General features: G+C 44.3%; 1 protein-coding gene and 2 non-coding genes across 3 annotated transcripts; all 3 read left to right on the top strand.

The window, feature by feature from the left end:
* The first annotated feature begins 9,351 nt into the window (after nt 1-9,351).
* Nucleotides 9,352-12,933, top strand: LOC146802249 (translationally-controlled tumor protein homolog). The gene is made up of 6 exons (XM_085623740.1): nt 9,352-9,507; nt 10,034-10,107; nt 10,502-10,578; nt 10,887-10,992; nt 11,331-11,448; nt 12,526-12,933. The coding sequence occupies exons 1-5, from the start codon at nt 9,480-9,482 to the stop codon at nt 11,388-11,390; spliced, it is 345 nt and encodes a 114-aa protein (XP_085479866.1). The 5' UTR covers nt 9,352-9,479; the 3' UTR covers nt 11,391-11,448; nt 12,526-12,933.
* Nucleotides 10,652-10,780, top strand: LOC146802251 (small nucleolar RNA SNORA31). Its single transcript, XR_014968115.1, has one exon. It is a non-coding gene; the product is annotated as a small nucleolar RNA SNORA31 (small nucleolar RNA).
* Nucleotides 11,192-11,256, top strand: LOC146802250 (small nucleolar RNA SNORD58). Its single transcript, XR_014968382.1, has one exon. It is a non-coding gene; the product is annotated as a small nucleolar RNA SNORD58 (small nucleolar RNA).
* Nucleotides 12,934-13,929: the final 996 nt, after the last annotated feature.

Genomic DNA, 13,929 nt, shown 5'->3' with positions numbered 1-13,929 from the left:
AGGCTTTTTCACATGGTGAAATCACCTTAGAACATACAACAATTCCTAAAATGAGTATGGTACCATCAACAAATGATTTATAATGTAACTAAAGTCTTAAAATCTTCTATTAACTGCAATGCTTTTTAATGAGGTGCTATCATGTATATTGGTCCCAAGATGGCTGCCAACACTTCTTGGATGAAGTGCTGACAGCCAATCAGATCTCAGGATGAGATGTGTGGTTAGGCTCCACCCACATATATATATTGATTTAAATGCTATTTTCTCAGGAACTACTGAACAGATTTACACCAGACCTACAAAAGGCACTTCCTTGACCTGAGGACTACCTCTCTACCAAATTTCAAGTAACTCTGTTCAGCCGTTCGGGCTGTAGCTGTGTCTAAAGGTCCTATGGAAAAATGCATGGGAAAAACGCGTTTTGGGACCCCCCTTTTTTCTCAGCCCCCGCTTGACGAATCCCCCCGAGACTTTCAGGGTAGGAGCGGAGCGTAGCGCCCCACCTATTTTGAAACTTTCGCGAGGATTCATCGACCGGCGCCAAAGTTCTTCCAAATAGAATGTTGCGGATTTCCTATGGAAACAGGGTCCTAACTATAACTATCTACTGGCGACCGCCAGTAGATAATATATATATATATATATATATATATATATATATATCCCAACAAACCCTTCTTACTTGTTCAAGAAGGCTCACTGACACTGGCTGGATCGCTTTCAAAACTGCTTTAATGATGAACAGCACGAAGGCAAGAGGCTACCACAGCCCAACGTTTCTGCTCTTACAAGCCTTGATCACGGGCGGTAACTCTCTGTGACTTTGAACAGCCCACGTGATATCTTTATATCTTATCAGCGCGGGCCGTATTATCCCACAGAGTGCGCACAGGGAACAGCAAGCAATTTCAAATGAAGACGCCAGCGTTTCAATGTTCGAATGCTGTATTGCGCACATCATGTTTTCACCAGTATTACTAGTCCCTTTGCGCATTGAATAAATGTAACAATCTTGCACAGTTCGTGATTTCTATGTTCCACTCACTGCTTTTGAAAGCACTGCCAGCCTGCAAATCCGGATATTCATCCTTCTGCTCCCAGCTCACCTCACTCCGCAACCACGTCACAGGGGGCAAGCAGGTCGAACTTCAAATGTACAATAAACCAGCAACGTTGCCGAGCAAAATAAGCCCGAACCTTGAAGGGCGGCCAGTGAATCTGGTGCTCGGCTTCCAGTAATAATCCCAACAAACCCTTCTTACTTGTTCAAGAAGGCTCACTGACACTGGCTGGATCGCTTTCAAAACTGCTTTAATGATGAACAGCACGAAGGCAAGAGGCTACCACAGCCCAACGTTTCTGCTCTTACAAGCCTTGATCACGGGCGGTAACTCTCTGTGACTTTGAACAGCCCACGTGATATCTTTATATCTTATCAGCGCGGGCCGTATTATCCCACAGAGTGCGCACAGGGAACAGCAAGCAATTTCAAATGAAGACGCCAGCGTTTCAATGTTCGAATGCTGTATTGCGCACATCATGTTTTCACCAGTATTACTAGTCCCTTTGCGCATTGAATAAATGTAACAATCTTGCACAGTTCGTGATTTCTATGTTCCACTCACTGCTTTTGAAAGCACTGCCAGCCTGCAAATCCGGATATTCATCCTTCTGCTCCCAGCTCACCTCACTCCGCAACCACGTCACAGGGGGCAAGCAGGTCGAACTTCAAATGTACAATAAACCAGCAACGTTGCCGAGCAAAATAAGCCCGAACCTTGAAGGGCGGCCAGTGAATCTGGTGCTCGGCTTCCAGTAATAATCCCAACAAACCCTTCTTACTTGTTCAAGAAGGCTCACTGACACTGGCTGGATCGCTTTCAAAACTGCTTTAATGATGAACAGCACGAAGGCAAGAGGCTACCACAGCCCAACGTTTCTGCTCTTACAAGCCTTGATCACGGGCGGTAACTCTCTGTGACTTTGAACAGCCCACGTGATATCTTTATATCTTATCAGCGCGGGCCGTATTATCCCACAGAGTGCGCACAGGGAACAGCAAGCAATTTCAAATGAAGACGCCAGCGTTTCAATGTTCGAATGCTGTATTGCGCACATCATGTTTTCACCAGTATTACTAGTCCCTTTGCGCATTGAATAAATGTAACAATCTTGCACAGTTCGTGATTTCTATGTTCCACTCACTGCTTTTGAAAGCACTGCCAGCCTGCAAATCCGGATATTCATCCTTCTGCTCCCAGCTCACCTCACTCCGCAACCACGTCACAGGGGGCAAGCAGGTCGAACTTCAAATGTACAATAAACCAGCAACGTTGCCGAGCAAAATAAGCCCGAACCTTGAAGGGCGGCCAGTGAATCTGGTGCTCGGCTTCCAGTAATAATCCCAACAAACCCTTCTTACTTGTTCAAGAAGGCTCACTGACACTGGCTGGATCGCTTTCAAAACTGCTTTAATGATGAACAGCACGAAGGCAAGAGGCTACCACAGCCCAACGTTTCTGCTCTTACAAGCCTTGATCACGGGCGGTAACTCTCTGTGACTTTGAACAGCCCACGTGATATCTTTATATCTTATCAGCGCGGGCCGTATTATCCCACAGAGTGCGCACAGGGAACAGCAAGCAATTTCAAATGAAGACGCCAGCGTTTCAATGTTCGAATGCTGTATTGCGCACATCATGTTTTCACCAGTATTACTAGTCCCTTTGCGCATTGAATAAATGTAACAATCTTGCACAGTTCGTGATTTCTATGTTCCACTCACTGCTTTTGAAAGCACTGCCAGCCTGCAAATCCGGATATTCATCCTTCTGCTCCCAGCTCACCTCACTCCGCAACCACGTCACAGGGGGCAAGCAGGTCGAACTTCAAATGTACAATAAACCAGCAACGTTGCCGAGCAAAATAAGCCCGAACCTTGAAGGGCGGCCAGTGAATCTGGTGCTCGGCTTCCAGTAATAATCCCAACAAACCCTTCTTACTTGTTGTAATACACACATATATACATATATACATACCTATACCAAAACAATACTCTTTCAGGTATGGAGGGCTGCCTAAATTATGCTAAAATAGATGCACGAGTAGAAATGAGAGAGAAGTACAAGAGAACCTGCAACATCGGGATGCTGTGAGGCGCGATCGTCGTGTAGGTTGCATTTGGAAGGCTGCTAAACAAGAGATAAACAGTGAAAGTTGAGCAAGAAGTTAGAAATCAGGAGAGAAGAGAACAAGTTTGTTTGAGAATAACAGGACATTTTAGTGCGCTTGAGGTTTTGTGGCAGTGGCATTGCAGCATCACACTTTTTGTTTTAAACAGTGCCAACTTCAAAAGCCAAGTTTAAAAAACTCTGAGACTAAGGAGCCTGGACTGCATCTTAAGTTCCTGCTGTTGTGCAATTTTTTTAGAAATAAGCAAATTAGTGCTACAGAAGTTTACGTACTTATAAATCCCTTTCTGACTTCCCTGACGTCTGTCGCTGGTTAGCAGTGCAGCCTGGGCTGCACCTGCTCATGCAGGGCACTTCACAGTGGTGGTGTAAGCCGTCAATGAAATCCATATTTCTGAGTGTCAAGTTTGGACATTTCTAACTGTTAATGCTCTTATTGTTCTGGAAAGAACGCCTAGTGCAGATTTTCTAAGGAGTGTTAATGTTAATGATTACATCTGAAAGGCCTCTCTGCCTTCTCCCCCTCTGGGCTGTATAACCCTTTATTGCCTATGAGAGAGAAACGTAAGAAGGCCAGCAACTAACATTTATTTAGCATTTCACAACCCCATTCTTTGGTTGGAGGACAGAGGAAACCATCTTTTATTTTAGATTTCTTCAACCATGTGCTCGCTGCATTATGGGCTTTGCAGTTTGGCCTTTTAACAGTTTCATCATGGGCCCAAAAAGAAATTTGTCTTTCTTACATTTCTTAGCACCCAGGATAATATGCTTAATAGCTAAAAACCTATAAGGTCCCAAAGGTGAGACCGATTGCATTGCATCCTTTTATTACTTGCAATTTATAACTTAAAGTCCGAATATAGAATAGTGAGCTATTAACTTTCATCCCAGAACTGCAGACACACTGCAAAGTATATATTTTTAGAACATTGATTAATGTTGCAAAAAGGGTTAATTTGGCTAGAAATCGATTCTTATTATTAAAGAAAACTCCCAACTATGCTGTTTCTTTTTCGACTCTGAGTTTGTGCTTCTCCACACCAAGCACTCTTAAACTATACTGCCAGTATGGATGACATGAGACTCCTACACTTTCAGTCCTTTGGCTTATGTAACATTTCCTATACACTGATTTACACACGTATGATTGATTGTCTCTGTGTAATGTGTGTGTGATGCAAAGTGCTCGGACACCCTACACTGGTATGAGTGGCGCTATATAACTAATTCAATGCAGCTTGAGAGAGTGTGTTTATGGTGACTTGGTCACTGTTAAAGCGTGCTAGTGAGAGAATCCGTGGTGCAGGTGGTCATTGGGGGGGGAGGGTGCGCCAACAAACATTGTCGCACAGGGCGCCACCAGCACTAAGGCCGGCCCTGATAACAGCAGTAACATAACAGAAGAATAGACAGCCGGCACGAATGCGCATCCGCGCATAACTTCCTGAGACAGATCAGCGCATGTACAACCCCCACACTGTATAACTAATCCTGCCGTGAAATTTAACGCATGCGCACCACCCATAAACAACAATTCTCCCTCTAGTGTCTTAATCTTGTTTTTAATGCACTTCCACTGCTCGCTGCATCCAACCATTTATCTGTTGCTCTGCTCCGCTTTCAGAAGCAGAGCCATGAACAGGGGACAAACTCCTCGATAAAACACACATTACTATGTAAAAATTGAAAGTCTGCCCTGGGCGCTTGAATCTTTGGATATATCCCCAACACATTTGCGCCCGCCTCCGGCCAGACATGCTATGGCCATCACGAGTAGGTTATTGTGCACTTCCATGCGCCTTCTGCTTAATCCTCCGTCTGCTCTTCCACTGGGGTTGCAGCTAGGAGCCTGCGGTGTCCGTGATGTTAGCGTGTACTCCAGCAAATGCAGGTAAGTGCCGATGGGAACAGAAATTAGGATGTAGCACATGCTCAGTTAAAGCCGGCAAACAATAGCACTGCTTTGTGAGCCCGTAAAATCTACCCATCTCTGCTGCCTGAGATAGTGAGATTTGTGGTGCCGTTTTGTAATGTGGTAAAGAGCACCTGCCCCTGGCACTCCTGGTCTGGATCCGAACCTGTAATGTGCAGGATGCACACACAGCTCCTGACAGCAAATGTTTAACACACTGAGCTACCTTATCCACTTGCATCATGGCGGCTTCATTTCATGACGTGTTGCTCCGTCTTAGCATTTGCCTCTGCACTCCTACCAAACTTGTGCCCTCTTATTCACAATAGGGCCCCTCCTATGCCCCCCTCACAGATTGGTTTCCATCTCCTCACGTTCTCCTGCCTCTTTTAGAGTATTGGACCCCGCCAGCCCGGGGGTATCGCTGCTGGCCTTTAGCTGCAAACAATGTGCTGTATGGTAAATGCTTATAAGGCCTCAAAGGCGAGACCGATTGCATTGCAAATGCTTGTTTGTATTAGTGCCCATTTATTTTCTTAACCTCGTGTTGAGGTGCTTGTATGTGCATTTATTTTTGGCTTTGTAATAAATCCCTAAAAATTTGAGATTCAGGGTCAGTGGTCCTTTAGAGTTCAAATTCTATTTCCTTTGATTATGTGTTAATATTGGATTTCCTCCCCTCTACGCTATTTAGCAGATAAAAAGATCCTGGCGACCTGAGAGGATTCTTGGTGATGGTAAGATAGATAAGAATCCGGCTTTATCACACGCCTACATTGCAAAGATCACATAAGCCTGTATTATTGTCAGATTTATTCACATTTTTGGGGTAGGCTTTTAGTGGTAAAATCCCTAAGCGCAGCAGAATAATACGGTGTCGGACACTGTGTTCTAGTGTGAATCGCAGGTATGTTTACTGAATCTTGTTTTCTATAGCGTCTGCAAGAGACCACATCAAATCCACTTCTCAGTTTTACGTTCATGAAAAACAAGGTCAACTCCTGACAGGGGCATTGGAAACAGAAAAAACACACTAAGACTTCTTAAATGATAAATGCTCCTTTGAACACTTGCAAAATATGTTTGATGAGGCTGAGTCTGCCGCATCAAACCCTGACCAGCCCATGACAGCTCAAGTAGTGCTTGTGTTCCTTGAAAGTTAAGCTGCACAGACAGGGCTATGGCACTTGACGAGAGTTGGACTAAATCCAATCCAATTCAATTCAATTAAGCTTTATTCGGTACAAATTAATGACCATAAAAGCACAAAACACAAAAAAAAAAAATACAAGGGCGAATTATAGTAGACAAAATCCCTTTCAGCCCAGTGGGCATTGCACCCCTGACAGCTGCACATTACAAAACAGGGGCCATTAGTATGTCTGCTTTTCACACTTAGTAATAAAACACAGCTTTTTTGGAGGTTGCCTATAGGTGGGCCTACCTATGTTACATTTGTTTAACAGTATGATCAGGTCACAAGGGCACTAGTGCCCTCCCATTTCTGGTGCTTTCCAGGACTTTTAATATCTTCTTAGAGTTGCTCATTGCTCAAATGGGTGTAATTTCTGAAATGTATGTTACCTTAATCTTTATTGCTTGATTTTTCTAGCAAGAAGGTGTCACTCATAGTCGTTGAATGTCTGTAAGATCCGTCTAGGAATTCCACATTCTAAGTAATGTCACAGAACAACTTATGCAACTTAATATAGGACACTACAATGTCACTCATGATTACACTGAAAATATGAAAATGTCACACATATTGAACATGAAACCTTGGCAGCTATGCATACAGGGACGCTCAGGTTCCAGGTTAACTTGGAATAAAGAGGCTATCCAGAATCAGCAGTCGAAGTCTTTATTAGATCAGCATACGACACTCCTATACACCGACGAGAAACTAAACAACCTCTACAGTCTAAAAATTTAAATTACATTAACAATTCAGGGGTGTTTACAATTACAAATTCAGACGCTATTTCGTGGAAGTGACGCATTAGAGGGCTTTGTTGAGCTAGTCCGCTTTTTAGGTCTCGGGACCATCCGGTCGGCAGACCGGAACTCCGGAGATTTAATGTCTTTGAGAAGAGGGGCTTGCACCCGCCCCTCTTCTCTCCTGTTCTCCATTGGCTGGCCTCTTAAATGCTGGCCAGCCACTGGAGAAGAGGTCCAGTCACTCCGATTATGCCCCGTCCTTTTCGGATCGGGGGGCGTGTTTTTTGCGAAAAGTCTCCGGGAGGAGACAACAACAAAACACGCCCCCCGATCCGAAAAGGACGCTGCCTTTCTCCGGTGGTGTGCTTTTGCTGTCCTGTTTGGCACTGACTGGTAAGTTTTCCTTTTAATTATCATAGTATTCGACCCCCGCGCGTGACCCCCCCCCGCGACTGCTCACACGTTCGTTTGCTTATTCTCCCGTGCGACCCCCCTCCTCCCCCCCCACTCCCCCCTCGCGACTGCTCACACGTTCGTTTGCTTCCTTTGCAATCATTTTACGCCCCGCCACTTTCAAATGTCACCAGTCGCCCCTGATTATGGTCTGTTATTGGGACTATTATTGTGCGCTCCAGGATGGGGGCCTGAGTCACAAAAAGGGTGCGATATCGTGCTGCTTTGCGCAACTGTCTGATTTTTTTAGTTGTGCGTCTTGCACGCAATCTGTGTGGGATCGGAGCATTCAGAAGCGGACTCCCCTTTCCCCTGTGCACACTTGTGTGCTGCCTCTAAGAAACAAACCCACCAACGTGCGAGGGAAGATGACAATACATTTTTCGGACATATGGAAAGACTTCCGCCTTAAAGCGCACGTGTGTGTATGGCGTATGCGTACACACGCAGACACGGTACACAGCCAGAAATGTTTATTTGGGCAAAAGCGTTTTTGTAGCACATCACACCAGATTTCTAACCACCCCAACCTTTTAGCTGGGGGGCCTAATCCGAGTGGTCTCTCGCTATACCACAGGTTGGTCAAGTGGGGAAAGAGGAGCTGGCTCGTTCGGACACATCTGCAGCTGGGCACGGTGTCCAAGCCCACGCTCATTACTGCTGGCGGCTGCAGATGAGCGGCTAGACCTCATTCCAAGATGGCGACTATTTTGCGGCTGATCAAAGGCGACTGCTTCCGTGGGTTTGTGACAGGTACGTCATGAGCTGTCGAGGGCCAGTAAAAGCTGATAGCTGCAGCCGTGCAGGACAGCGGCTAGTGGAATGCAGTAAATTATGCGAGGGAGCATTCATCAACCAGACTATTATAAACAGTGATAATGTGTTGCACTACTGCAGGTTTGATGTTAAGTTTTGTAAAGGGCAGTTGTTTTTACCCAATTTAGTGGTACTTCTAGTTCAACTAATAATACGAAGGGCAACTATAGAGCTCATGTCCGGTGCATGTAATGAGGAATCTATGAGGTCATCTTGAATGAGCTGATGTTACATTTGTGTAATATCCCTCTCGCATCTCTAAGGGGGTTTATCTGTATAATTTTTCTAGTAAAGAGAAGTGCACGTTTTAATAAATTGTTCTATTCACACTGTCTAGTTACGCCTGCACAGTAGTGTTACTTTGACAAGGATGTTAATGTAACTATTACCCCTGTTAATGGAGCTGCTCGTGTACAGGGAGAATTGCTTTAAAGTAATGGGCATCTGAAGTGGCACAGGAACACCATGTCTGGTGAAAGGCGCCCTTTCCAAAGAGGGTCCGTGGGGAGCAGCCCATCCTCTACAGTTTCATGTAGGCCCAGATTTTCTTGTAAGTGACTGTCTTTTTTTTTCCTTTTTTGTGTCGTCAGTTTTTATTAAAGTAAGTTTCACAACACAGGTACATTATAGCAGAGAATAGAACAATTGGTGCTATACAATGCAACAATGGGGGTGGAGAAGGGAGAAAAGGAGATGGGAAAGCGGGGGGGGGGGGGGGGGGTAAAACAAACAACCATTTACAATGCAATGGTCTCGGCATTGGTAAAGTTAGAGCTATTGGCATTGCTCATGACATTATTTTTGTTTATGTTTTTGTTTTTAAAACATTTAAAGAAACGGCATTGTCATGAGCAATGCCAATAGCTCTAACTTTAACAATGCCGAGACCGTTGCATTGTAAATGCTTGTTATGTCTTGGGCTGCTGCTTTTTCCGTGATCCACGTTCCAGAAAACGTAAAGGGTTCGGCCCTCTGCGTTCTAATTCTTCCATAGCATGCTGCGTCATTGCCTACGCACCATCTGTGACGTCTCAGGCCGTGCGCCCGTATATGAGTGGAAGGGAGGCAGCTTTTCGCTCCTTTCCTGTCCTCCTCCTGTTGCGTTGGTCCCTACGCGCGCGCTTACCCCGTCCGTACCCTGAGACGCCCCTACTCCTCCCGAAATGATCATCTACAAGGACATGCTCACCGGTACTGACTGCGCCGTACACTGCGGCAGGGACTTGGTTATTTGGTGGTTTGTTGGGCCGCTGCCGGATGCAGGCTGTCTGTTGCGCATACGGCGCCGCCATTATGCTGCGGGGAGGAGGGCTTCGGGGCCTTAATGGGCGACTGAAACCGCACTTTATAAAGCGCTAGAAACGTTTAACTAATCTCTAGTGCCGGTTGTGGTAGCCGTCCTTGTTTAGGGGGCTCTGTTATTTCTAAGAAATGCGTTTCTCGGCAGCACTTTAAAATGGGTACGCCTTTAAGGGAGGCCTGTACTTGGTTTTTGTGCGTTTGTTACGATGCCACTGTCATGTACTCTGATCACTTAAAAAGGAACGTTGGGGAATTTCGCTCTGTCTAGTGTTTGAGGGCGCTGCAGGGGGAACGAGGTATTCCATGTACCTTTTAGGGAATGGGTGTTGGCGCCTTGCTCCTGTGACTATGAGGCTGCCTGGCGTGGACCTACTCGCTGTGCCGCCGCCTCACCACCTGTATGTTTTTGTTTCAGGAGATGAGCTGTTTTCCGACATCTACAAAATTAAGGAAACTTGTAACGGTATCTGCATTGAGGTGGAGGGGAAGGTAAGTTGCAATTGACTGCTTATCTGGATCACTTAATTCCGTTATTTCCCTTCACCTAACCCTAGTTCGGTCGTCATATTTAGTGCTTGAGTATGACTTGCGTACCCCTCCCTAGCGTTTGAATGCGTGCGTTTCGGGCTTCCAGCTGCAAACTTCTTGAAGTGCTTTACATAACGCGCTTTCCAATGTGCTATCGAAAAGTCATTCAGTAACTGTCGAAAGCATTTGTTTTTTTATCTTATATTTTGGGCATTACTATTAATAGAGGTCTTTCTGGGAGATTGGCACAGTTTCTACAGAAACTCTAAATCCGCAAACTAATTAGTCCCTGTAGGATTTCGGATGTCGCCTACGGTTTTTTTTTTTTTTAAATAAGTTATTTGCTATTTTGCAGGTTGTTAAAAGAACGGAAGGGAGTATTGACGATGCACTTATCGGGGGAATGCGTCGGCAGAGTGCACAGCCGTTAATGTTTGAGTGTAGTCCATAGCTTTGATCGCGTTATCTTCGTTTTAATGTTATGTCCTGTTGATGTTTTAAATGACTGCATCTATTGATAGACCCTGAGCTACGTACCATTGCTTTGTGGTTTGCACTAAGATGCTAAATCAATTTCTTTGCGCTTTCTGTTTGCTAACTTGTTGCAGTTCAGATTGAATAAAAGAATACACGCGTAAAGTACCAGTGCTCTGGTTTAGCTGGAACTTATAAAGGGTGTGGGCGGATACTTGCTGAGGTAAAATAAATCTGTTTGACAGCCTACACGTTCTATTTTTCAGAATAAAGGCCAAACTTGACGAGACCACGTCTGATCGAGTGAAACCATTCATGTCGGGAGCTGCTGAGAAAGTCAAAGCTATACTCACAAACTTCAAGAACTATCAGGTAGTTTATTCGCAGAACTTGATGTAACGGATGTTGAAACATGGCGGCACTGCTTTTCAAGCGTGCTTATGTCTTTTGTCCGGTCTTAGCCCCCTACCTGCAAATTTTGCAATGAGAAGTGCAGCTAAGGTATCTACAGCTCTGGTCCAAGAAATATTGGCATCTGCTTAATGTCTGGATTGGCTGATACTAGTCAAAGTTGCTATGATGATCCTCTTAGGACACCTTTGATCTTCTAATGAAACTTCTATTCATCTGAGTGACTTTGCGTATTCACTTTTTAGCAGGACCAGTGCACACATGGACCTCTGTGGTAACAGATTTTCTTTGCCTTTCAGTTCTACACCGGGGGAAAAAATGAACCCAGAGGGTATGGTTGGATTGCTGGATTACCGTGAAGATGGAGTGACGCCATATATGATTTTCTCTAAGGACGGCTTAGAAATTGAGAAATGCGTAAGTATGTTAGACTTGACGTAACGGTGTTTAACAATTGTGTGTAATAGTAAATGCGAAAAAAGCACCAATGGAGGGCCCAGTTATGATGCACGGCCACGTACGGTCTGGGAACGTTTGTCATTGGGTGAATTAAATGCCTCGGCTCGACAGTCCAGTTATTGCCCTTTGAACAATTGATTTTCATGCACGTTCTTAAGTTGCTCAATTTCAGATGGATTATTTTCCATCTGCAAGTTCTGCATCAGGTGCGACCATGCTTGGCTCGCTTCGACTCGTAGAGTCGAGGCACTGGAATTGTTGCTGCGACTTTTTAAGCAAGACTGTCATTTCATGTTTTCCTGCGTAAATGTAAACAAATTGGTTTCTGGCTCAGATAAAATGCTAGTTACTGAAGCCACTACGTTACCCCTTTTGTTGTGCCGTGATAGGCATTTGTTTTGAGGGGGCAGTTCATCTTTAAGCTGCTTGTGGAGGGAACAACTTATTTCCACATAAATCCAGTAAGTACTTGAAATGTCAGGGCTCTAATCGGGAGGCCGTGCCACCTGGTCCAAGTTTGAAAATTCATACTACTTGAGACCTCAACTATTAAATAGCTTGAAGAGCAGGTATTAGTAGTCATTGTATATTGAACTACTAAAATCCCAACTCTACGGTTACATTTTGATTTGAAAAGCTTTTTATGGAAGCGGGTGCAGCAATGGCAATCTAGTGGACCTATTAGAAATGTTTAGTTTTCAATACTCCAACTCTTTTTAGCCACTGGCTTGTAACTTTGGTTATAAGTACTTCCATGTATTTGGAGCTACCATGTCCTTCAACCCCCGTCCTATTATACCCCATCGTGGAATGCTCTACCGAAAGCCTATGACCAAGCTTCAAAAAGCCCATAAAGGAGCATGCTCTGACCTCAGTTAGAACTGCGTTTGTTTGTACAATGGCACACTTAGCCCTTTGCTGTATTCTTGATTGTATCGTTCCAGCGTTTACTCCGTTTGTCACATAGTGGTATGCTGTGGAGTTATGTGCTTACTTGTTTAAGTAGACTAACACAATTTATTTTCTTTATTCCAGTAACGACCTACATTAAGCACATTGGATTGATCATAACTGGCTGCTGCTTTTTCATCCACACAAAAGGACTGAGTTGCGTGTAATTGGACTGGTATCGCCTTCAGCTTTGTTCATCTATTCACCCTGACTCTTGTGGAGGGCTTGTTATAACCAAGTCAAGGTTTTGTGAAACAAAATGCTTTGCACCTCCTCAGGATAATGCCCAAGTCCTTTTTCTAAGCTTTCTAATCCATGTGCAAGAGGATCAGTGAACGTTTTCAGCTATTTACACTAGTCTTGTTGACTTAGTGTTAATTGTCATTTGCAAGATTGCATTCGTTTGAAGGCATTCATCTAGAGGAACTTAAATGACTGGCAAAAAACTGTTTTGAACCCCAAATAAAGCATCTTCAATTTTACCGTACAGGAGCTTATGCATCAGATCTGTTTCTTTGGTGACTTTCCTGCAGCTTCGCGAATCGGTGTTACAATCTGGATGTGATTAAAGATTTTAGGAACCAGCAGCTTCCTTTGAACATAATGACCCATGTTAGCAAGTACTGCATAACATACATTATATTAATGAAGCTGTAAATGACAGCTTGTATTGTTGGTACTAGATTTTGATAAGTTGTACAGTGGCATTTCCTTTTCTAGGCATCATTTCCCCTGTGCTTTTAGCAGTATTTCTTTTCTTGCAACATAGCTTTCTTCTACCTCTTGCATTTTATGTTGTATTCTGAGTAGGGGTGGGCAAATCAAATTCTTGTCGCCCACTCTGCATTCTTGTAACATGGATATCTGGCAAAACTTTGCCCACCACCGCATGGCTGAGAATTTGTCTCCTAGATCAGTTTTTGGGTGACAGAATAGTTTTGGTGAGTGTCCCAATTCGGGTGGTTGTAGCTGTTCGTGTTGGGAAATCTGCTGCTTGATTAGAGTGTCTTCTAGTGGCTGCAAAGACGCAGCACTGTCTGGTGTGCTGGGTGGTGCTGTTCACATTGCATAAAACGGTCCTAGTACTAAAAATCAATCGCATACCAATTTCCTTCTGCAGAACTGAATCTGAACTTAAATCTTTTGGACTATTATGGGTACTCAAACACTGATTGGGCAACCCACGTGAGCCCAGTAGAATTAGGGCAATGGAGGTTGAGGGTGGTTGAATCTATTCCTTTCCAGAACACTTGAAGCAACTGTTTTTCAAACTCGTGAAACTAAACTACAGGGGCAACTCTTCAAGCCACCCCTGAACTAGAAGTGAATGGTCTCGGTTGACCCAACATGGCACGTTCTGGTAACATTTAATCATACATTGTAGTGTTCAACTATAAGCAATCTTAGTAGCTATTGCATGATCCCTAAAAGTCAAAACTTGAGACCCCAGTTCAGTGGAGGCTTAAGTACCTAATTGAAAACTATATC

This window comes from Triturus cristatus, chromosome 8, assembly GCF_964204655.1.
Source record: "Triturus cristatus chromosome 8, aTriCri1.1, whole genome shotgun sequence".
Classification (NCBI taxonomy): Eukaryota; Metazoa; Chordata; class Amphibia; order Caudata; family Salamandridae; genus Triturus; species Triturus cristatus.
This window is presented reverse-complemented; position numbering and strand designations above follow the sequence as displayed.